The 24,652-nt window shown below is 39.0% G+C and overlaps 1 protein-coding gene across 1 annotated transcript in view; it reads right to left on the reverse strand.

The window, feature by feature from the left end:
• Nucleotides 1-24,652, reverse strand: part of ITPR3 (inositol 1,4,5-trisphosphate receptor type 3) — a 2,403,054-nt gene that overhangs the window by 986,815 nt on the left and 1,391,587 nt on the right. Inside the window, exon 25 of the mRNA XM_044076491.1 lies at nucleotides 5,941-6,106. Coding sequence (XP_043932426.1) covers nucleotides 5,941-6,106 — 166 coding nt within the window. The remainder of the gene's footprint in view (nucleotides 1-5,940; nucleotides 6,107-24,652) is intronic.

Raw genomic sequence — 24,652 nt, forward strand, 5'->3', positions numbered from 1 at the left:
CAGGGGTCACATCTGTGTCACTACTAGACAGGGGCACAGTAAACTAATTCTATTATATAAGGGGACCTTCATTGTGTCACTACTAGACAGAGGCATAGTATTCTAAATCTATTCTGTGCATTTTTGTACCATTTCATGGGGTGGCGAAAGCCAGATCACTATGGCTAGGCTTACAAATGCCCCAGGGCAGATAGCCTAGTACTAAACTATGAAACTATGTAAATTTGCCTATGTCACAAGTGATAATTCAATAAAGGTGTTTGGAGAAAAAAGCTAATGGTCTGCAGACCTTTGTATTAAAGCTAGAAGCACAAGAAATCAAATCTGCATAATTCACAGTTGAGTTAGCCTATACAAACAGATCTCCTAAAAGTCCTGTAGACATGGCTAAAACAGGCAGATAAAGAATCTGAAATTTCTCTTCCTGGATACAGTATTCATGCAGCATGTGCAGGACATGAAGGTACAGAGAGAGTTGATATGATGTATCAGGAGAATCTTACTTTCTTTTAAATCAGAAATTCATATTCTCTCTCCCTCTTTGGGCTCTTGCAGTTCCGTTATTTTTTCTTAAAGCTCGTCATGTTGGACTTCTTCACCTAATCAAATTTTGGATTCAGAAGCACCTTCTTCCAGTGAGTTGACTGCATGCGTTTGTCTAGTTAACATCTCTTCTACTACCCCAATCTTTTTATTGATACTTACAACATAGTGTTCTAATTTGCTTCCATTCTTAAGATGCTTAGTCTAATGTCATTTATGTTATCTTCGTTAGACGTTCTGTCCATCTCCGAAGTTAACAAAGTGCTTCCTGCTGTAGATTTTTGCTTAGCCAGATGAAGCACAGCTAGAGATTCCTTATGGCTTACAGTTGTCCTCTCTTTTATATTTTCCTGTTGACCCCTCTTCTCTGAAGGCATGCAAACCCCTACTTTAACTCAATTTAAGAATTTCAAGCCACCCTAGTGGCACAGAGGGATAAATCTCTGAATATGAGCCAGTCAGCTAAGATTTGATTAACGGTTTGAGTGACTGATGGAGTGTCAGGAAGGGATGGGACTGTTCCTTATCTGTTATTATACAAAATTTAAAAAGAATAACTACATTTAATCTCCTCCTTCATAATGGTTTTGAAGCCTTTCACACTGCACATGAAGCTGAGATTAGAACTTCCCTAAAGAAACCTTGTAGGAACAAATGTTATAATCTACATTTTAAGGAAAAGAACTGCTTTGCAGAATTTAAAGAATGACTAAAATATTAGACTAAAGAAAGCCAAAAAGGGGAATGGTTTGGGTATGATATACACAAAGGCTTATAAATATATATATTTTTTTGGCAGACGCAAGCTTCTATGAAGAAGGTAACTGAGCCACAACCAATAGTATATACACACTGGTGGAGGATTTTATTGATATGAATTAGCAAAGATATTGAATTTTTTGTCAGAAAACCTCATCTTTGGCTAGGAATGATATACAGGATCCCAAACTTTCACAAAAGTGAAACTTCACCTTTAAGGCCAGCTGTTTCATCTCCCAATCTGAAAACTGAAAAACTAGTATGGCTTATTGAACAAAAATAGACTGAACTAACAAGTTTAAGGATATTACTGTGACTGCCAACTTTATTTTAACATCTGATATTCAGAGTTTGTGTACAGTTCCTCATCGACTGGATGTCTTATGGGTTAAAGAATATCTTTGTAGTCAAAAACTTCTTACTGATGCTGAAACCTACTTCATTTTTGAATGTCTTGACCTTGTTTCATATTATTTTATTATGTTTGGTGAGAGCTTACAACAGTTGTAAGGGTTCCTATTACATGATCGAATCATAAAATCGAATTGAATATAAAATAGAATCGAATGTAAAAGAACGAAAAGGCAAAATAGTGAAGCGGCTTTTACGCAAATTCTTTCCCTGGGAAAGAATTTACTTGGCCGCTTCCATTACTTTGCCATTTTCAGCACTGTAGTGCGATCTCGGAGTTGGTATATTTCAGTAGGGGTGGGGTGGGGGGCATGGGGGGGCGAAGCCCCCACTTTATGTAATGTTTTAAAGTTGTTATTTTTTTTGGAACAGCAATTTTTTTTCCCTTTTCCCTTGGAAAATAATGACCATCCTAAGTTTTAGGATTGCATTACTCACAAACCTTTGCTGTACTGACTTCTGTTAGTTTGTTACTTGCTTTATAACTACTACTTTAACAGGCCTGTGTGACATTTTATGTTTGATTTTTTTATTAACTGTATTACTATTTAAATGTGTATCGGTGGTTCTTAGTCCAATGACATTTCTAAACTGAGTAGACAAAAGCATTTACTAAGAAGTTGTTTTTTTTCTTTTTTAATTAAGCATTTTTCTCACACATACTTGTTAGACATTCTTATTTTATTCTACTTTAAAGTAGAAACTGAGTTAACTTATTACTTAGAATAAAGACCTGGAACAGCAAGAAAAACAATGAAAAAAAAAACACCCAAAGCATCTGACATGCAATAAAAGAGGCAGAAAAAAGTAGAAACTAGAAGGATGAGTAAAATCACTCAGGCTTAAGGAAAGGCAGCAAATAACGTTCTATAAAATGGTAAAAAAAAAAGTTGGATTTGACCTTGCATAAGAAAGAGCGGCAAAGGCTGAGAAGAACAAGGGGCTGTTTCTCTGTTCTGAGCTGTTCAAGTGGCAATACAGATATGGAGAAAGCCTGGCTCTGTGTCACAAATGGATGGAACCCTTACTGCGACCCAGGTGACTGAAGCTCAATTAGCAGTTGCAGCAAAAGAGGAGCCAGGTAGAGAGGGAGAGTAATGAAGCAGTGTGGTTTACCTGCATCTCTTAGGGGACTGGAAGGGTAGAGGTTGTTCATGGAGCACACAAGGAAGTACAATTACTACATTACAGACTGGGACACCTCTTCCTGTGCTTGACAGGAAGGGGTGGGGCAATGTCCCTTTCAGACATGCGGGATAACCAGCACAAAGAACCCATTGCTTATCCCCTTAAACCTCCAGAGGCTGAGCATGCACAGGTGAATGTAGGGTTAAGGCAAAAACCCTTAAATCACCCCTAACAGCTGTGTAAATGACAGACCCTCCCAGCTAATCCTTACCCCTGTGATGGAGGAACAAATTAGCAAACTGGTCAGGAGGAGACATGTTCAGCAGGCAGCAGTGGCAAAGAGCAATAAAAACGAGACAGAGGGATCTCGAAAAACCACTGGACTGCAAAGCACTATGGGTAAGGATCAGGAGAAGGAGGAACTGGGGCCTGTACGTTTCAGACATCAAGCTGCATAAGTCATGACAGCCACAGTCCTACTGGTTTGAAGAAGATGGACCTGATCATTTCAGATAAAGAGTTTCTTTGCCTGAATGACAGCTCTGTGGCCTAAAGGGCTAAACTCTTAACTATACCACATGTGACCTGAGATAGTTGCTGGCAGGTGTGGATGGGAGTGAGTGGCCAATGCTGGCTTGCCCATCCCAGAAAAAGGGAGGTAGTACTGGCTCTCCACAAGGTTTACACCTAGGGTTCATGCCAGCTGAGCCTGCACTCTTATAGTGATTAGTGTTCAAGCATATTCAAGCCAGCCAAGCCTGCACTCTTAGTGACTAGTGTTCATGCCAGCTAAGCCTGCACTCTTATAGTGATGACACCAAGAGTCTCTGAGGGGGTGGCAAGTGCTCCAAATGAGGACAGGGTAAGGTCGCCCTCAGGACTAGCAAGCCTGCTAGTTCTCTACTACCCAAACATCACTGGGTAATGGAGGGGCTAACCTGTGGATTCCCAGGTGGGACTGAATGGGTCATATACCTCTCGCCCAGCATGGGAATGCCCAGCTTCTTTGTGTCAAGAATAAAAGGGCTTGTCTCGGTGAAGATAGTGGAGTCACTGGGAAAGGTCCCAGGAGGGGTGAAAAAAAGTAAGACTTTCTTACCCTGGACTACTATGAGGCAATATGTTTCATCCTCCAACCCCAAATTACACAGGTCTTTCTTTCTTACAAAAAGGGTTTTTATTAAACTTGTAGCTCCTGTGTAATATTTTGGGGTGGGAGGATGAAGAATCTCTTTAAAAGATCAAATTTAATTTCTCTTCCAGGTTAATAATAATAACATTGCTAACAAGTTGCCAAATAAAACATCGTGTACAGATGGGTCTTCTAAAAGTTAAACTTTTAAATATCTGAGATAAGTCTCTACTATAACCAAGCATGTCTTCTCATTATTACTCCTGGAATAATTGATCTAAAGGAGGCATCCACGGCATCATAAGCACATTTTAGAGTGTAAACGTCAATCTTGGCTGCACCAGTGAGTATTTTAAGACAGATAAATTCTGATAAATTCCCCAGGATATTCCAAATGTGGCCTAAAACAGAGATCTGCTATATTACCATATGGGACTAGTAATTTACAGCCGTGAAAGTCAATGTGCTAGAAGTATATGTCTTTCTGACATCTTTATTGCTAAAGGAATGGACTCTGGATGCTGAGATAAATAAGAAAGAGCATCCTTAATAGGATCAGATTTACGGTTGTTATAAAGATCCATCCTGTCCTTAACTGCCTTGGTTGTAAATCTAAATTTTGCCAATTAGCTTTTTCAAAATTCAAGCTAAGAAAGCTAATTCTGAATACAGTTCTAATTCAATCCACACTCAGTGGGTCACCAAAGGAGGCCTGCTCTGGTCTCATAAACAAGAAAAATAAAATAAAAAAATAAATAAAATAAATAATAAAGTGCACTTAAAATTTAAACACAGTATGAAGGTACAGGCCTATGTTAAAAGTTTGCATTTATAGGCATATTCTCTCTTTGGGGTACTGATACATTTCAAATCAGAGCTGGCTACCTTATTGTGAGTTCCTTGCTATTTCCTCTACTATGTACCTCCAGATTTGTGTAACTTTGCTTCAAGTCACTGTTATTTGCTATTGGTATATTTCAATTCCAGCATGTTTTGCAGCTCTGGACTGCAGGCATTGCACATTCTAATATAAGGCTACAGCTTTTCAGTGGCTTTCTCTTACTACAAAGAGCCATGCTGAGAGTCTTCTTTTATAAATAAAATTCTATCTTAGGTGTAGCATCAACTTTCAAACCAGACTAAACTCTGCATGTTATACTTTAGTTAGGTTTCCAGCAACAGAATGTTTTGTTGTTTATTTTGCAAACATACTCTTGCATCAACTGGATACTGGACTACCTTATTTTAGTTCCTACCATAAGTTTGCCATTATATGTTAGTAATTCTATCTACTTGTTAAATTTAATTTCCTCAGTCTACTGCACATTTACATTTCAGGTCTATCTGGTTTTATTTATTTACTTATTTTAATTTCCTGTTTTGTTATTCTCTACTGCATGATCTTAAGAGAAGAAACACTATTTCCATATCTACATATGGGATGACTACAATGTTAGTCTTCCCTTAGCTAGGCCTTTCACCTTATCTCTTTCTTATGTTTGATCCTAGTCCCAGTATTAAACTGTCCATTTTATACACTGCTAAGGGAAGATGGTCAGTTGGGAAAGGGCAGTAAGGTTGGCCACACACCAGGACTGTGTACTATAGGAACAGAAATTAAACAAAAATTTTCATCCAACAGGCAAGTAAGCTCTTACACCTATACACAGTATCTACCTCTAATCCCAGTTCTAAAAGATAATATAAATACTGACCTTCAAAGAAAATCAGAAGCGGCATTTAAGGACAGAATATGACCTAGAAATAATAAAACAGTCAAAGCCCATTAGCTGATAAACAGTCCTGAGTCACACTGGCAATCCTTTCAAATGGCATGACCTCTATAATCTTAAGTATTTCATGATCCTGTTTTTATTACTGGTAGTGGACCAGCAGTAAATACATACATACATGCATAAATACATACATACATACATACATAAATAAATATAAATTACTAACATTACCTGTTTGAAAGTGTGCAGAACCTCTTGTCTCTGGCTGAAGTGTTTGAACAAAAGTTGCAGAGAGCTAGATACCAAACTGGGATAATCGTACATGGACAGATGTATTAGAACACGAAGAAACATCCGTCCTCCCTCATCATCAACTTCTAGCATGCTGCTACTTTTACTAAACAAAAGGTAAAAAAAAGCAAAATATGGTCAAAATTGTTCAAACAGTGCCTTCAAAAATATATTTAAAACTGTAAAAGCAGATGATTGCATGAACATCAATAAGGAATCTTGACATCATTGTTTATGTTATTGTCTCAAAGATATAATCTTCTGAATTTATCAGTACAAAATGTTATTCCTCTGCTATCAAATGACTTAGCCTTGACTGATACTACTGAATGAATGCTCAGCTGAGCTCCATCTAGTCATAAGCTTAAATTCTCTTTCAAGTGTAACAACAGAGTTATGTGTCTGGGAATGGGATATGGGGTCAATTCTGATCATATGATCACACTGTGAGAAATACAACAGTGACCTATAAGCTCAGTTTTGATCACAAAGTGACAATAAATCTAGGTTTGGAAAGCAGGCTCAATTTTGAACTCAAATTACACACTGATATGGATTTGTAGATATGGACTCAACTCTTGTTCCAAGATAAAGAAATTTGGGTTTGGGCTGTAGGCTCAAGCTTTTGTACATCAATGAAGAGGAATCCAGGCAAATTCAATATAACTGTCTTGAGTCTTAAGGATAGTGATATGCTGAGGTAATGGATTCAATTCATCCTGCTATTCAAGAACAATAAACAGTGTGATGGCTATGAGAAGAAATACATCTCAGGACTGCACAATGGACCTTGCAGCTTGCATTTTCTTTTATTTCTCATGTTTCTTGCATGGGGTAGATTACCCTACTTTACCACATTTGGAAGGTGGAAGGAGAAAAATTCAGGAGCCCCTGGAGAATGGTCCTAGCAAAGCCTGATCTAGAGCTAGAGAAGGAATCAAGCTTATAGTGCTTTATAAAAGTATGTACAGAACACCAAGTTGTTGCTTCTAGAAAACTTCTACACTCCAACCCTTTCCAAAAGGCCACAGATAAAGCCAAGGCCCTGGTAGATTGAGCCTTGACCCTGCCTGGAATAGTTTTATTGTGTTGGTAATAACAAAAGGTAATAGAATGAGACAACCATTTGGAAGTAGTCTGCTTTAACACAGGTTGTCCATTCTTCTTAACTTCACAAGAAGTAAACTAATCTGAAGATCTGAAAGATTAAGTTCTGTCAAAATTATACTGGAGTTGTCTATGGACATCCAAGGTCTGGAGTATCCTTTCTCCTTCATTCGCAGGTTCAGCAAAGAAAAAGGGGAGATGGATACTTTCCCTTAAGTAAATCTGGACACCACTTAAGGCAAAAAAGAAGGACTGGTTCTCAAAGAAAACCTTTCCTTGTGGAAATGGTATAGGGTGATTCACCATAAGAGCCTGCAACTAAGATAGTCTTCTTACAGGGATCAGAACAATATGTAAAACTGTTTTCCATGTTAAGAACCTCATATCAGCCGGATTAGGTGGGTCAAATGGAGTAAGTGCTTGCTTCTGTAACACAAAATTAAGATCCTAAAGAGGAGGCACAGGTTTTCTTGGAAGCCTCTTATGCAAAACCCCTTTCAAAAACATTTTGACAGAAGAATGCATTGAAATAGGAGGATTAATGGGCAGACATGCTGAAATGGCTGGTAAATGGATCTTCATGGAGGAGTAAGAAAGACCATCGGATAATAACTCAGACAAATATTCTAAAAGCAGAGAACAACTAGCTCTGAATGGGTGCTGGTTATCCTGTTGGCACCAACTATAAAATGTTTTCCATTTGCTTAATGAAAGGATTTTTCTCCAAAGGGAACATTTATGCCCAGCAAAAGAACAGCACAAGAAGACCATCAATTCTCAAAAGCCTCAGAGGAGCATAGTCTTCATGGACAGGAAAGCTCTGAAGGGTGTGGAGTTCAAATCTGCTTTGTAGTCAGTTCAACTTGAGCTGACTGACAGTTTGAGCCCATGGAAGGTGCCTTGAAGCACTGAAAGATGTCTGGCTGTTATCTATATCCTTGGCAGGAGATAACCCATATAGCTAAGCTACTGCACCCGTAGCCAATATAATAAATATTCTCATTTTCTCATCATTTTGCTTATTGGCCAACCTACAATGGGCAATTACTGTAAGTAGCAAGCATTTTTCTGAAGCTGCAGGTATGTTTGGGAGCTGACTCAACTGACTGCTGTTCTGACTGTAACATATATGACCAGGGTTTGAATATTAGACCCAGAACCTCAACAGTCAGTTGGTTATGTCTGTCTGAATGTCAGCCTGAAAATCCTACCTCATAAGGAGACAATGAGATTCTTCACTGCAGAAACAGTCTCTTTTTGAGACCAAGCAGTTACCTAACCCTGTATGAAGACAGCATATTGCAAGCTGCCATAAAGGGCATATAGGCGAAACCAGCATTTGTAATGCACTGTAAGTTCAAAAGGAAGAGCAGCCCAGGAAGCAGAAGGCTAATCCTTCTCCAAAGAACAACTATATGTAAGGTATTTACTATAAAGCAGGCCTTCAGGAAGATATCACTAACAGTAAACTGTAACATTTAGGTTTATTCACCTTCTGAGTCTCACCACCTAACCAGAGTTTTTGAAAATAGCAGGTATTCCCTGCAAGGAAAATATGCACTTCTTTTGCCTTCTTAGATAGTAATGTATGTGATATGAGACTCACTGGTATTCAAGCTGTATTGTTCCATGTTCCCTTTTGTATCTCAAGCCTGTACTCTGCAAAGAAATATTTGTTTGTAGTAAGTAAATATTTATGAATCCTAAAGGAGGAACTCATGACACAAGTACTCCAGTAAAAATTCATTAAAAATTATGTGCCTGCAACCACAGCTATCGTAATCCAGAAGTTTTCATATAAAATAAATGAAAGTTATGCACTCACCATAATGACAGATCCATGTTGCCTTCTTTTTCATCTGGTTCAATGTGTGGGTTGTCGGACTCGGTCAGATCTGACCTCATCACCTTATATCAAAACTTAGGATTTGAGAGCTCTGACTCCTCCTCTATCCATAGTTCCCCTCTCATCCCTGAATTCCCTCAGATCAAGTTTGCTGAATGGCCCTAAGCAAACATTATATGTGTGTGTATATATATATATATATATATTCACTTTAGAAGCTCAAAATACTGAAATATCAAAATTCAGTATTTCAAGCCCATAAAGTGGAATCCTGAAAACAACGAAACCTCAGAAGTGTGAAATTCAAAACCTCACACACCAGAGATTTTATGTAGTAGAGAACTTGTGTTTGTGTGTGGGGAGGAAAGTGTGTGTGTGTGTGTGTGTGTGTGTGTGTGTGTGTGTGTGTGTGTGTGTGTGTGGAGTAGAAGCGATAATTCAAAATCTCCGGTGTTTTCGTTGTTTTAAGGTTTCGACTTTATAGCCTTGAAATACTGAATTTCGATACTTCAGTATTTCGAGGATATAAAGTGAATCTCTCTCTCTATATATATATTTATATATATATATATATATATATATATATATATATATATATATATATATATATATGTATATGTGTGTGTGTGTGTGTGTGTGTGTGCATGCACATATATACACACATATATACAATGGATCTATCATTATGGTGAGTACATAACTTTTGTGTTCAGTGTTGTCTTTTTCTGTCTGATTCAATGTGTGGGACAGTTTCCCAAGCTACTCGATGGGTACCTGGGTGGACGGTGGACTTAGGAAGGATACTTCTGAGTATGGCAAAACCAAAAGATGTTTCCGTCCTGGACTGCACATCTAATTTATAGTGTGATGTAAAGGTATGAGGTGAGGACCAAGTTTCTGCTGCACATATGTTACTTATTGGAACTCATCTAGCAAAGGCTGTAGAGGTTGCCATTGCTCTTGTAGAATGTGCATTATGGTTTGATTATATTGGCATACCTAGTGAATCATAGACAAAGGAAATGCAATTATCTTGAACACCCAGGAGACTGTGTTGAGACTGAAAGACAGCAAAGCCTGAGAAAGGCTGTCACCACTGCCATTATCCTGGTGAAAACCCATGGAGCTGTATTGAGACCGAAAGGCAGTGCTCTGAATTGAAAGTGCTTGGCTCCCAGCCAGAAATGGATGAATTTCATGCACTACCTCTGGATCTTTATGTGATAGAAGTATCCTGGAAATCTATAGAGCATGTGGTGATATGAGGTAGTGCCATCTGTGCCAGGGAGAGTAGGGCAGTGCATGTGTAACATATGCCAGCATAGCTAGCTAGAGTTCTGTAAAGAATTTATGTCATTTGACTATCACACTGATTTGTATGGATGCTTGTGTCAAAAATGTATTTGTGAAGTTGCTTGTGTTAAAAATGCATCAACAGTGGGTCTTTCTGGACAGAAAAGAGATATACATGTATGTCAGACAGTATTATTATAACTGATTAAGTGTACATGCTTTAACAGAGAATTCTGGAGGTTAATCTCAGTCAAGCTAATTTTGAAAAATAGGTTGAAAATTAAATGGGTTAGTTTAGGCCATAAAGATTTTATCTTACAGGACTGACTGCAGCCAGAGACAAAAATGTCTGGGAAAACCAGGACTAGGGATCTTACTGTATTGTCCTTAGGGGTGAACTAATTGTTATCCTGGAAGGGTGGAAGTTTTAGAAATTGTTTTATAGCTGTCAGATGCTGCAACAGATCATAGCAAAGCACTAGGTGTGTATTGTACCAGAGTCAAGTGGTCAGATGTAATGTCACTCTATAACCAGAACTGAATGATTTTTTTTAGATATTAGTGAGAGATATGATGGAACTCTCACAGCAGCACTTTGTTGTTCAGAACCTGACAGGAAAGATCGCTTACAAATATCTTACAGAACCACACATCACATCTTGCCTTGCTGTCATAAGCAACTCAACACTCATCATCTTGCCTTGCTTTAGTAAGTAACTTAACTAGGGAACAGTAATTCTTTAGTCAGTCAGGAAAATATAGTGAGCTTAGTTAAGCATTGTTTTTCTGTATTTGTGTAAGTCTATCCAACTGTGTTGTTTTTTTATATCTCCGGTGATTGAAAATCTGGTGTTTATTGTAACTAGATATTCAGTATTCTCATGTTTTCTATTTTATTTATTATTAAATATTTATATACCTTTCATTGTGACTGGTCTTTTAGAGAATACTTTTAACATCTTAAGAGTACTTATGCTTATTTTACTGACACTGTGGCCGCTTCTGAAAGCCTTGCTGCATTGGTCAAACTCTACCATTTGCATCAGTATTAATGTTACTCACTGTAATTGAGTACACTTGTAAGATCCTTAGAGTAGCTGACTAATGGCAGTGTAATTATTTTATAGTCTGGGCAGAGGGGGCACAGCTGGTAAATCTGTGCCAGCCTTTCCCAGGTGTGTGTAGGTGTGTGTGTGAAAATCAAATATGCACGTGTGTGTGCCAATTACTTGGAGCAGGGTCACAGAGCTCCAAAGTGGTCAGTGTGGAGTCTTATTTGGGGTCTGGAGAGAGAGAGAGAGTCTAGCTGCAGGTCTGGAGTGTGCTCTTTGCTCACAAGGGAAATTGTGCTTGGTGCAGAGAGCTGCATCTGAAAATACTGTGTGTATCCATTTTTGTTCCTAGTGGCTGTTCTTGACTGGTGTCAGTAGTGAGGACTGACACTCCTTGATTACTGGACCCGAGTACAGACTGTAACAGAGCACATGCAATCATCTTTTCTGGGTAGAGGCAGAATGGACTGTATAACAACCATCTGAAATTTTGTCTGTTTTACAAACTGATTTAATTTGCTGAGATCCAAAATTGGTCTCAGGCCCCTGTCTTTTTTTTGGAACTTACAAAACCTTGAGTAGACTCCAGATTCTAACTACTCTTGGGAGACCAGCTGGATGATTCTTTTGACCAGCAACTTCTGAACCTTTGCTGCTACAGATTTTAACTGACTGAGTGAAATAATAAAGGAAGACTTGGCAAAGGAAACTGGAACCAGGAAACTATTTACTGTTAGAACTTTCGTCCATTAACATAAAATGAACTTCTTCAGACAAATTAAAAAGTTTCCACCCCCTCCTTATATAGACAATATAAAGTCACATGATAAATTATACCAAAAATTAAACACTTCAAATAAAAGTGAACTAATTCACTATATATTATTTAAAAATTATTACTTACATGTATACACTGATCTTATGACTTCTATATTCAATTTAAAGTTCACAACAACAATAATAATACTGTAACTCTTATTCATTTGTTTCATAAAACTTTAACGTGCCAAACTTTTCAATTTAAGTAAACAGGCAATAGAACATTGGTCATTTAACCCAGGGAAGCGGTAAGCATTTAGGTTTAGTTACCACCATAATTCTTGTTTTTCCAGTAGCAACCCCAAATTCCCACTTCTGCACCCTAACTTATCCTGGTCAATGACGCTAAATTTAAAATTGTGCCCTGGAGTCTCTTGAACATGTTTTGCCACGGCATTGTTTTCCTTCTCTTTCCTTATACTACAGGAATGCTTATCTTTTCTTTTAGTTTGCGCTCAGTCTTTCCTATATAAAAATTGGCGGATTCCTGACATTTCCCTAAATAAACCACATTTTTAGAGTTACAATCAAATGTGTTACTCGTTACAAAACTCCTATTCATAATTGAGAATTTCTTCCCAGTATCAATATATTTACAGTATGGGCAGGCCTCATATCTAAACATTCTTTCATATCTAAACATTCTTATATTCTTAATAAACACATTTTCTTCCCTTTCAATTATGCTTTTTAAATTAAAGCCTTTTTTATATACTGTCCTTGAAGCAAAGACAAACCTATTCCTACAATTAGTGTCTTCCATTACGATATTCTAATTTTTCTTCAAAATATCCCTAATCATACTTACATGTACATTATAAGTAGTTATAAGGCTCACTTCATATTTTATGGTCTGCGGGTAGTTATCACCTTGTTGGCCAAATAATTCTATGCTGGAGTCTATATGTAAAGAGCCTTTTAAAATAGGTGTAAAGTTCCCCTCCTTTCTCTTAGCCTGTACTTCTTCAATTAGCTCTTGCAGGAATTCTTTTGGATATCCTCTCTTTAAAAACATTTGTTTTAAGTTAACACATTCAGATAGGAAGTCGGTTTTTAAAGTAATCATCCTTGCTGCCCGTACCAGTTGACCTTTAGCAACTGATTTCTTTTGGTATATTAGATGTCCACTGGTAAAATGCAGGAATGAATCTGAATAGCTTTCCTTCCTAAAAATCTTTGCTATGAAACATAAAGTAACCTCATCTTTTACCAGTTCTCATTCAAATACGCAATTTTCTCTTTTTCGAAAGAAAATGTATATTCCAAGAATGTGGTACTCTTATTCATCTCATCAACTATTTCCTTTGCTACTTCACAATCTCCTTTAAGAATAATAAAAATATTATGCAAAATTCGTGTATAATACACACTTTTCTCCATAATATGTTCTTTATTAAAAACATACTGGTTTTCCCAGAAGGCCATGACTAGATTGGCAAAACTGGCCCCACAAGGGGACCCCATGGTAACTCCCTTTTTCTGCAAATAATAAACCCCTTCAAATATAAAGAAGTTGAACTTTAAAATAATATCAAGCAACTCCTCAATCAATGTCAACTCACTCGATGGCACCCCTTTCTGTAATAAGAATTCTATTAGTCATTCTATTCCTTGCTCATGTGGTATAACCATGTAAAGGTCCTTGACATCCATGGTTAGAAAGTTTAGACCAGTATTGTAATGCTGTTAGTCCATGTCTTTTAAAAAGGACTAGGAATCCTTACATACTTGCTGCTCCTTCATTACATACTTTTTTAAGACAGTGTCTACTACTTTAGCACAGGAATAGGTTATAGAATTTCTGCCATCTATAATTGGTCTCAATGGTTGGTCTAGCAAATGTTTATGAATTTTGGGTATGCCAAACATAATAGGAATAATAGGTGTTTGTATTACCAAAATGTGGTATAAGTTTATGTCAATTTGTCCACGTATGAATAAATCGCTAATGTACCCTTTAATTTTATGGTATGCTACATTGAGTTTATTTAGCGTTAAAGTCTCATAATTATTCATAGCCAATAGCCTCATCACTCTAGCCACATAATCTTCCTTTGTCATAAACACGAGCCCCCACCCCTACCCTTATCGGGTTTCATAACCCTTATGCTGGCAAACCTTAAATTATTCAACTCATACCATTCATCTTCTGTGATATTATTGTAACATTCAGCTGGGACTGATCAGTGCCCGAGTAAAGGACAACTTCAGAAATGGAGTTTGGATCTGAGAAACAATCTGATCCATCTGTCTAGGAGACATTTTATTAGCTTTCTCCGGACAATTCTCAGATATTCTGTCCTTTGATTTCTCTATTTTTTTCTCTTTCTCTCACTCTCCCTTTGGACTTTTCCTTCTCTTTATCTCTCTTCTTGTCAAAGGGAGGGGAAGAAGTGGACACCTTCAGGGCTGAGGGCATTTTGGACCCTGTCTGGAGAAGAAGGCCTTTCTAGATTAGTTTTTCTTTATGCCCTTGAAGGGTTCTGGTGCTGAAGTCAGCACAGATGGAACACAAAGCATGTAAGTGAATGGGCCCCCAAGCAGTATACAAACTGAGAGTGTGGGTCGGGGGTGATTTTATGCCCACAGGAACAGCACTTCTTAAAACCTGAGGACATCAGAACTAAATAGCTAAACTGACTATAAATGTACTTATTCAAGAAGAAAAATAGTATAATCTGAAGCTAAAGATACAATTATACAAACACAGGCAAACATGCATATCCTGAAGAAAAAATACTGTAACTACTTAAAGGGAACACCCTACTCTATAATAGTATGCTAAAGGTACACTAAATCCTAATACTACTAAAGATGCAACAAAAGAAAGACATATGGACCCAGTGAGCCAGACTAAATCAACCAAATGAAATGTCAAAGATTCTAATGTTGACATACTTCTGCGCATTCTCCAAGGATTAACGTCAGGCCATGAAAATTAAAAAGATTAAAAAACATGTTTTTTGCAAGCCCCCCCCCCACACACACACACACACACACACACACACACACACACACATCTTCCACACACATCCTGTTAATAGTTTATTCCACTTCTGGGATTGCAGGTAGGTGATAGGTTCATAGGTTCATAGGTTCATACTAGGCTATCTGCCCTAGGGCATTTATAAGCCTAGCCAGAGTGTGTTTGGCTTTCGCCACCCATTTTAAATTTATTTTGCTATGCCCCTTTTCGAGGTTAGTATACTGAGCCTCTGTCTAACAGTGACACAGAAGTGATACCCGGGGTAAACCTACGTTCTCCCATCCACTCATCAAGATTCCTCTTGAAGAGAGTCAATGAGGGACTCTGCCTAACCTGGACTGGGATTTTATTCCAGAGTGAAGGGAGCCTCTGGGTTATGAATCTGTCCCTCCAGCATATCCTATTTATTTCAGTGCTGAGGTTCAAGTCTCTCGAGTGCGTAGCTCGTTGGGATTTGGATTTTCTGAGGTGCAGTATGTCCATTAATTCCGGGTTGGACATGGCTTTATACATAAGGCACAGATCGCCTCTGAACAGGCAGTATGCCACTGAGTAGAGCTGGAGTTTCTTTAACCGGGCAGCATATGGCATCTGTTTGAGCCCTTTGATCCTCTTGGTGAGGTACTTTTGGGGTCTTTCCAGTTGCTGCAGGTGTCTGGTAAGGTACATCCCAAAAGGGGCATTGTACTCAATTATGGGCCTGATGAGGGATGAGTAAAGAGGCACGATGACCTCCCCTGATCTAGATGTGAATCCCTTCATGATTAGGTGGGCTATATAAAATGTTTTTCTAACCACTTTGGCCACGTGGTTGTCAAATGAGAGATTGCTATCAACTTGGGTCCCCAGGTCCCTAATTACTTCTTCTCTACTTAATGGATTACCACCTATGTGGTAATTTGTGTGCACTTTGTTTTTGCCAAAGGGGATGACTATACACTTTTTGGCATTTAGCTTGAGGCCATGGCTCTGGCACCAGTTGTCTGTTTCTATGAGGCCATTTTGGAGGATGCTTGTGTCGGCTGGAGAGTCGATTATGGCGCCCAGTTTGCAGTCATCTGTGAACTTAGTCAGCCACAGTCCTTCCGTGTTGGCCTGTACCTCCGAGAAATATATACCGAACAAGAGAGGTCCCAGGACTGAGCCTTGTGGGACACCACTTGTAACTGGTTTGGAGTCTGACATGGCTCCAGCAATTCTAACCATGTGGGTTCTGTCCTTGAGCCAGTTTGCAATCCATCTAGTGACATAGGGGTTTATATTTAAGCTGGTGAGCTTATCTATAATGCCTGAGTGGGGTATTGTATCGAAGGCTTTTGCGAGGTCCAGGTAGGCTGTGTGGACCACCTTCCCCTCGTCAATGGCCTTGGTGACTGTTTTAAAGAAATCAACCAGGTTTAAGAGGCAAGATCTGCCCTTAACAAAGCCAAACTGGGTAGGATCCAGTGTCTGTAGGTCCCCAATATCTTTATTTATGAGGTCCATGATGATCCTTTCCATAGCTTTACAGACCAAGCTAGTCAGGCTTATGGGGCGATAGTTTCCAGGATCCGTTGAGGCACCACCTTTATGGAGAGGGACCACTGTTGCTGTACGCCACTCTTTGGGCACATATCCTGTAGTAAGGCTGAGATTGAACAGTAGTTTTATGCTTGGGTTTGGCTCTTCTTGGAGTTCATGTAGGACGCAGCCCGGGACACCGTCTGGTCCCATTGATGCTGTGTTTTTTGCTTTGGAGAGGGCGGCTCTTACCTGAGCATCTGAGATGTCAGGGGGGCAGATATACACCATTTACCCCTCAACCATTGCCTTGGTGACCTTCTCAAAGAAGTCCACCACATTTAAGTAGGCATGACCTTCCCTTGACAAAGCCAAATTGAAATGGGTCCAGTGTCTGAAGGTTGCCTATGTCTTTGTTGATCACTTCATGTTAATTTATTTCATAATTTTGCATATTAGACTATTCAGGCTAATAGGCCTTAGTTTCCAGGGCCTGTTGATAAGCCACCTCTGTGAAGTGGGATAACCACTGCAGTCCTCTATTATCATAGTACAAAGCCTGTTTTGAGGCTAAATATGGAAAGTAACCCAAGAGGTCCTTTTGGGTCATGTTTCAAGATATTTAGGAGGCATGCTGGAATACTGTTGAGGCCCAGTGATACTATGTTTATGGCCTTAGTGAGCACCTCCAAGACCTGCTCCCTGTTAACAGTTGGGGAGGGTTATGCTAGTAGGTATTTCATGAGGGAATGCGGGGGGGGGGGGGGTTGGGTGAGTAAACTTGGAGCTGAAATTGTCAGCCAACAAATTCACTATATCACTCTGCTCAGTGAAGGTGGCACCAATGACCACCAGTGTGACATACTGCTGTGAGGTGGCTTTAAGGTTTCAGATATTTCTTTAGAAGGACTTGTGGTTGTCTTTACCATGTAAGGCTATCTTGACCTTGTAACTGGCCTTTCTGGACTTAATTAGTCCTATTAGCTTCCCACTTAGTTTAATTAGAAAGCTCTTATCATTATGGACGTTGCTCCTCCTGATTTTAGTCATGACTTTTTTTATTTTGTTATACACCCTATTAAGGTTAGGATTCCACCAGTGTGGTTAGTTTTTAGCATTTCTTTTGGGCTTACTTGTAGTAGTAGTACAGCAGCCTTTATACAGTCATTTACATGGTGGTCTCTGTGAACAATTCTGCACAGGGGGTTAGCAGGAGCACTGAGTCTTGACAAACTATTGTTTAATAGGATGTAATTTGCTTTGGAGAAGTTCCTAACTGTTACAAGGTATGCTGGGGTTATCAAATTGATTTTTACTTTGAAGGAGACAGCTTCATAGTCTGACCTCACCAGTGAGGACATGACACTAGGGGTTGTGGGAGTACTTTCCCATAGTGGTGAGTACCAGGTCCAGTGTGTTTGAACTTCTGGTGGGTGTGAGCACTACCTGGTCAAGTGTAATTGTGTTCATAAAGTCCAGGTATCATGCCTGTGAGTAAGAAGCAGTGTATGTTTTCCACTCGTACTTAAAGTCTCTCATTAATAGAGTATTTGGTTCCATGGAGAGTGTCTCTAGTAGGTCTAGGTATGAGCTATGGGCTTCAAAGGATACAGAGGGTGACCTATAGCTGGCCAGGATATGTAACGAGACCTTTTCTACTGTGATTGGCACGTGGATAAATTCCAACGCTTTGTCCTGTTTAACCAACATAGAGTTATGCTTGTTGCTAATATAGATTGAAACTCCTCAATCTTTTGTCCCTGCTTGTTCAGCCGATAGTCTAAATATGTGGAAGGCTCTGACGTATTGCACTGCTGAAATACTTTCTGCAAATGTAAATGGTGTCTTGGTAATGGCTCCTCCATGGGAATTTCATTTATTCATTTATTAAAACTGCTCCCACATATTTATATACATATATATATATATATATATATATATATATATATATATATATATATATATATATATATATATATGTGTGTGTGTGTGTGTGTGAAATATATACACATATGTATACATATATATATATATATATATATATATATATATATATATATAGACACACACATACAAACACACACAGCATTTCTTTTCACTGTTAGTTTTACCAATGAATGCTGTCTGCATTTGGGAGATTTCACTTGTGTGTGAACACCATTGTGCAAGATGACTCCGGATCCCATGAGTCGAACACTTGTCAGGGAGACAAATATCAGTTCTACATTAAGCTACATTGTATTTGTATTGAAAACAAGCAGGTTATAAAATGGACCAATAAATGGGAGGGGGAAGTAAGCCAAAAAAGAAAGGCTAAGAGAGGAAAGGTGAGGGTATGAAGTGCACATGGAACAAACAGAAAATGAGTACAGAAAAGCCTTTGTCCGGGGCTGAAAGTCATCACCAGCTAGAGAATGATGCATGTAACTCCAGGGGTGGACAGAGGGGGCAAAGCATAGGCAGAAGCCTAGGGAGAAACTGTAAATTCAGCTTATTAGGAAGGGGGTTAGGAGAAGAGGATCTTTCGAAAATAGGGAGGAAGAAGTACGAAAACTAGGGAAAGAAAGATGAAGCATATGCAAGCTAAGTGCTGTGACATGGAATGTAAGGGTTCCTCACACCACACAAAGAGGAAACATGTTTGTACACACATGAACAGACCACCGAGAGACCTAACACAGCTGCAGGAAACAAAACTAATTGATGAGGCATGTGGAAAAAAATATTAAGACCGGAGTATCAGAGGGATGATAATGAGAATAAAATGGAAGGAGGAAAAAGGGGGTAGTCACATTATTTAGGACAATCCCACAGATAACAGCAGAAAGAGTAAGGAAACGTGGTGAAGGATAAAGGAGAATAAACAGGACTATAGGAACAAAAGGGAATGTGAATGACCCAAACAAATTCAAAGGGCTCTACAGTATATTCATTGAGGCATGAGAGAGTTTGAGAAAAGGGGATTTTTTTGCACCATATAAAAACATAATCTGAGAATGGGAATAGGACTGGAGGAGAAAATGATCAGAGGGGGATAAATAGACAGACTTATGGAGGGAAAAACATTCAGAGAAAAGGGAGTACAGATTCACAAGAAATCTACTATAGGTAAGCAGGTTAGACAGGGTACAGAGAAAAGAAGGGATAGTGGACAAAGTGGAATGAACAGAAACACAAGAAAGACAAACACTGGACCATACTGCAGTGGCAAGGCTCCAGGAAAGTACAGTGCAGTCTAACAGGAGACATCAAACACTGACAGTTTGGATATGGGACAGTGGGTGGTAATGTTGAGCTGGATAGAAGAAAACAAAACATACTGTTACAGTAAGTTCTTAAATTATGAATTTTGTATCTGATGTTGTCTTTTCCTTCTGCCTCAACAAGTGTGACACAGTCCACAACTAAAATAACATCAGCAGGCACTATGGAAGGATATTCATAAACATTCAAATTGACAACAAACTGACCCAGTAGTTAGGGAGTTGAGGACACACACAGAAAGTAATCTAGCTTTTGACCATCACATATCTACAGTAGTGAGGAAATAATTCTATGTTGTGCAATTTATACACAAAGGTATGGCATCTAGGTCCAAGGAGGTCATAGTCCAACTGTATTCAGCATTCATCACACTTACCTGAGTACAATGTCCCCTTTGGTATATACCTAACCAGACACATCTAAGAATTGGACCATCCACAGAGGTTCCTGATGAAAAGAATACAGGGAGTATGTAACATGTCCTATGTAGGCCAGGTATCTCATGGCTATATCCCTGTATTCTGTCTCCTACAGGATGCTGAGGGGAGATCTATGCCTGACATACAAGGCATTGTCAGACCCCAACTTGATAGACCTTTTCCACAGCCACAATATGAACAGCATCAGATTTATGCATTCTGAGGATTTAAACCTTGCCTGTGATATAAATAGGACCTGCTCGAGAGATAGGTATGTATCCCACAGTCTACCCCTTCTCTGGAACAGGCTCCCCATCCATGTGAAGCAGAGTTCCTTTCTAAACCAATTCAAGCATAACTTGGACAATTAGATGGGGAACAGGAAATTCATACCTGGGTTGGCTCTTATGTCTCTAATGGACAGAGGCAACCTGTAAATGTTTCATGTTCTAGGACCCTGGTTGTAAATGTTTCACCTCCCAAGCCCCTGTTTACACTTATCAAGGGTACCAGAACTTGTCAGAAATTTGGGATCTATGGCTAGGTTTAAAAAGGCCCTTGTGGTCATTAGCCTAGTACACACCTATGAACCTATGAACTTATTCTGCAGAATGGTAGATCCAAATGAAACTCTGGACTTGGATAGTAGTCAGAACTTGTAATGACATACAAATAATAAACATTACAGATATAAGTAATAGTGGTACCTTTCCTGACCCACTAGGTGACCACCTTCCCACTTTCACTCATCGCATCCCCCCCCCACAGCTAACCCATACCTATACCTCTACTCGGTACCTAAAGAACTTTAGCCCCAATGAATTCTCAAAAGCACTACAAAGCACAAACTGGAACCCACTAAAAACACCACTCCTAGACAACGCTCTTACCTACTTTAATACAACTTTCTTAAATTTGCTTGACTCCTTTGCACTCTGGAAAACAATCCCGTCCCATGGTTAACTAAGAACACGCTACTCTGCATGAAGCTCCATGATAAAGCTTGGAAACACTACTATAAAACCAAAACCACATCTGCCGTTAATGAATACAAAACACTCCGTAACAAAGTAAAGAAACATAACCTCAGAACGCAAAACCTATTTTTCCACACTCCAAACCAATCATAACTCTAATCCTAAAAAATTCTGGGATGGAATCTCCTCTCTCCTCAACCCAGGTAAAAAAGAGAACCCCTGCCCTGACCCAAATGCCTCCCATTTGGAACTAGCTTCCCAATTTAACTCTTTCTTTATAGACTCCATAGCCAAACTAACCTAATAACCCAGCTTCCCCACATCAACCCCCACACATCCCTTCCACCTCTGTCAACTTCAGCTCCCAACCTCCTTCATTTTCCATGACCCCCATTCATGTCTCTACAATAAAAAAACTACTTCTAAAACTGAAACCTTGTTCTAATGCCCCAGACGACATACCCCCCTACTTTCTAAAAATAGCAGCAAAAGCCATTGCCCTCCCAATCTGCATACTAATAAATCGATCAATTTCTGAATGTCATGTCCCCCAACTCTGGAAAAAAGACTTCATTATCCCACTTAATAAAGGGGGCAACAATAATAACGTCTCTAACTTCTGACCTATTGCTATCCTATCCCCAATTTCAAAACTTCTCGAAAAATGTATTCACCTGCAACTTCTTCCTTATCTCTCAAGAAATAACCTTCTTACTTGTACCCAGCACGGTTTCCGACTTGGCCATAGCACTGCCTCTACTCTCCTTCCTTGAAACTGTTTACAAGGCCCAAGACTCCGGTCACATTGTGTCTAACCTGCTCTTAGACCTTTCTAAGGCCTTTGACACCAACTCTCACAACCTGCTCCTTACTAAACTCTCCAAAATAAATCTTTCCCACTCAACTATCAACTGGTTCACCAGTTACCTAACTAACAGACAACAAGCAGTCAAGTGGAATAAAACCATTTCACCTTTCCTTACTACTCCCACAGGTGTGCCCCAATGTTCTATTCTAGGACCCCTCCTATTCAATATTTTCATAAATGACTTCTATCTTGCCATCCCTAATGCTAAACTCATCCAATACGCTGACGACTCAACAATTATCTGCTCTGCCATGTCAGCCTATTCATTAGCAAAATTAACTCAGGATGCCTTCTCTTCTACTGAACAATGGATGCATGACAACCACTGCATCCAAGACCAAATTAATGATATTCACTCTTTCTAAAACCACCATCCTAGATAAAGACTCTTTCTCTATCACCATCCAAAATAACACACATCTCCAAATAGTCCCCACTGCAAAACTATTAGGAGTCCTCATTGATGACCAACTAAAGTCTGATAACCATCTACATGTTAAAAAAACACACAAGAAACTTGGCATGCTCTACCGCCATTACCACTTCATCTCTCCCGCCACCAGGACCACTCTTGCTACTGCTTACCTCATCCCTTCCCTGTTATATGGAGCCTCTGTCCTTACTAATCATCAATCCTCCCTCCCTCATCCCTTCCCTCTTATATGGAGCCTCTATCCTTACTAATCATCAATCCTCCCTCAAGTCAAAACTCTCCTCCTGCTACTTCAAAATTTCTAAATTTGCTACAGGCCACAGATCCTCTACCCACCACTGTAAATCCCTACATCAACTGAACTGGCTTGAGCTACCCAATTACATAATCTATACTCAACTGATCCAAGCACACAAACTTATTTTTAACCCCTCTCTCTGCCCCTCCCTTACCTCTACCTTCCAAATGCATCAACCAAATAGATGTTTAAGATCCAACTTTCAAAATCTTATTGAGCTACATAAACCTGTCCATCCACCAGGCAATAATATGCTATCCTTCTCCGTAGCACTCCACTGAAACTCACTTCCACCACACATCCGTACCACTAGCAAACTCTCTGCTTCAAAACTTTACTCCACTCCCATCTAAATTCTCAGTGGGAATGCTCCTGCTCCCATCCTACATAGCTTTCCCAACCACAGTTACTCTCCACAAGCTAATATATCTACTAAAGAGCTACCAACTGTCTCATAACTCCTAACAATAACTGTTGGAACAATCATATTTTGTAAGAAATGTAATTTGTATTGTTATTGCAACCTGTTACTCTGTAACTTCTTGCATTTCTATGTATATTATATTTGTCTTATTGCTATGTGTATTTTGTACTTCTCTGGAGCTTTTCTCCCCAGGACTCCATTGAAAACGGGCTCCTCGTAGCCCAATAAACCATCCTGGCAAACAAACTGAAAATAAATAAATAAATAAATATTTACAAAATCTTATGCAAAACAGTTTCGCTTCACAAAAAGGGTAATAAGTTGTCCTAGTGACATCCAGATAACCCCAGATACTGGAATTAAATTAGATTATATTTAAAAAAGAACTGTGCAAACTGGATCCAAACAAAGCACAGGGAGGAGACAGAATTAGCAACAATGACTGAGAACACTTCAGCAAGAACTTACAGTACCATTATATTTATTATTCACTAGGTCATATAAACATGGGGAGATTCCTCAAGATTGGAGACACGCACTTATTAAACCTGTCTTTAAGGGAAAGGGGAGTAAGATAAGCCCAGAGTCATATAGATCCTTAAGTCTACTTTCATGTTGTGGAAAAATAATGGAGAAGGTAATACTGGATAAGTTGTTGTCAGAACTGGATAGGTTGGGACTTGAAACCATATATCAGCATGCATATTTTGAAAATAGATCTGTTATCACCTGTAACATGATGTTCTATAACAATATAATATTAGCTATAAATGAAAAATTGTGCTGTGATGTAATTTACATAGATTTAACTTCAGCATTTGACAGGGTCATACACAAAACACTGATCAATAAATTAGTACAACTAGGTACTGAATTACTCTTGATAATATGGATAGCTGCATGGCTTACAGATAGGACATGGCAAGTATCATACACCACCTGGACAGGTGAAATCCTTGGTTACAGTGAGGGTGTCCCACAGGGCTCTATCCTAAGCTCTTACTTGTTCAGACTGCATCTTTAAGACCTAACTTTTTCATGTGAGGTGCTCTACAGTCTATATGCAGACGACCTGAAATTAGGTAAACTTATTACATGTGTTACAGATAAGGCATTACTGCAAAATAACTTGACTAAATGGACTATTTGGGCACAGAAGAATAATATCCTGATAAATACATAAAAAACTAAGCATATGAGATTTGGGAGATATAAACCGAAAGGTGAATATTTAATACAGCACACAGTGATTGAAACTGCAGACTCATTTAAGGACCTGGGTATATGGGTTGATTCAGCTTTGAGTTTTTCTAATCATATCAACCAATTGGTTAATGACAGTTATACAACTATCGGTTGTATAGAA

Source organism: Protopterus annectens, chromosome 7.part0, assembly GCF_019279795.1.
Source record: "Protopterus annectens isolate FY-2018-M chromosome 7.part0, PAN1.0, whole genome shotgun sequence".
Taxonomy (NCBI): Eukaryota; Metazoa; Chordata; order Ceratodontiformes; family Protopteridae; genus Protopterus; species Protopterus annectens.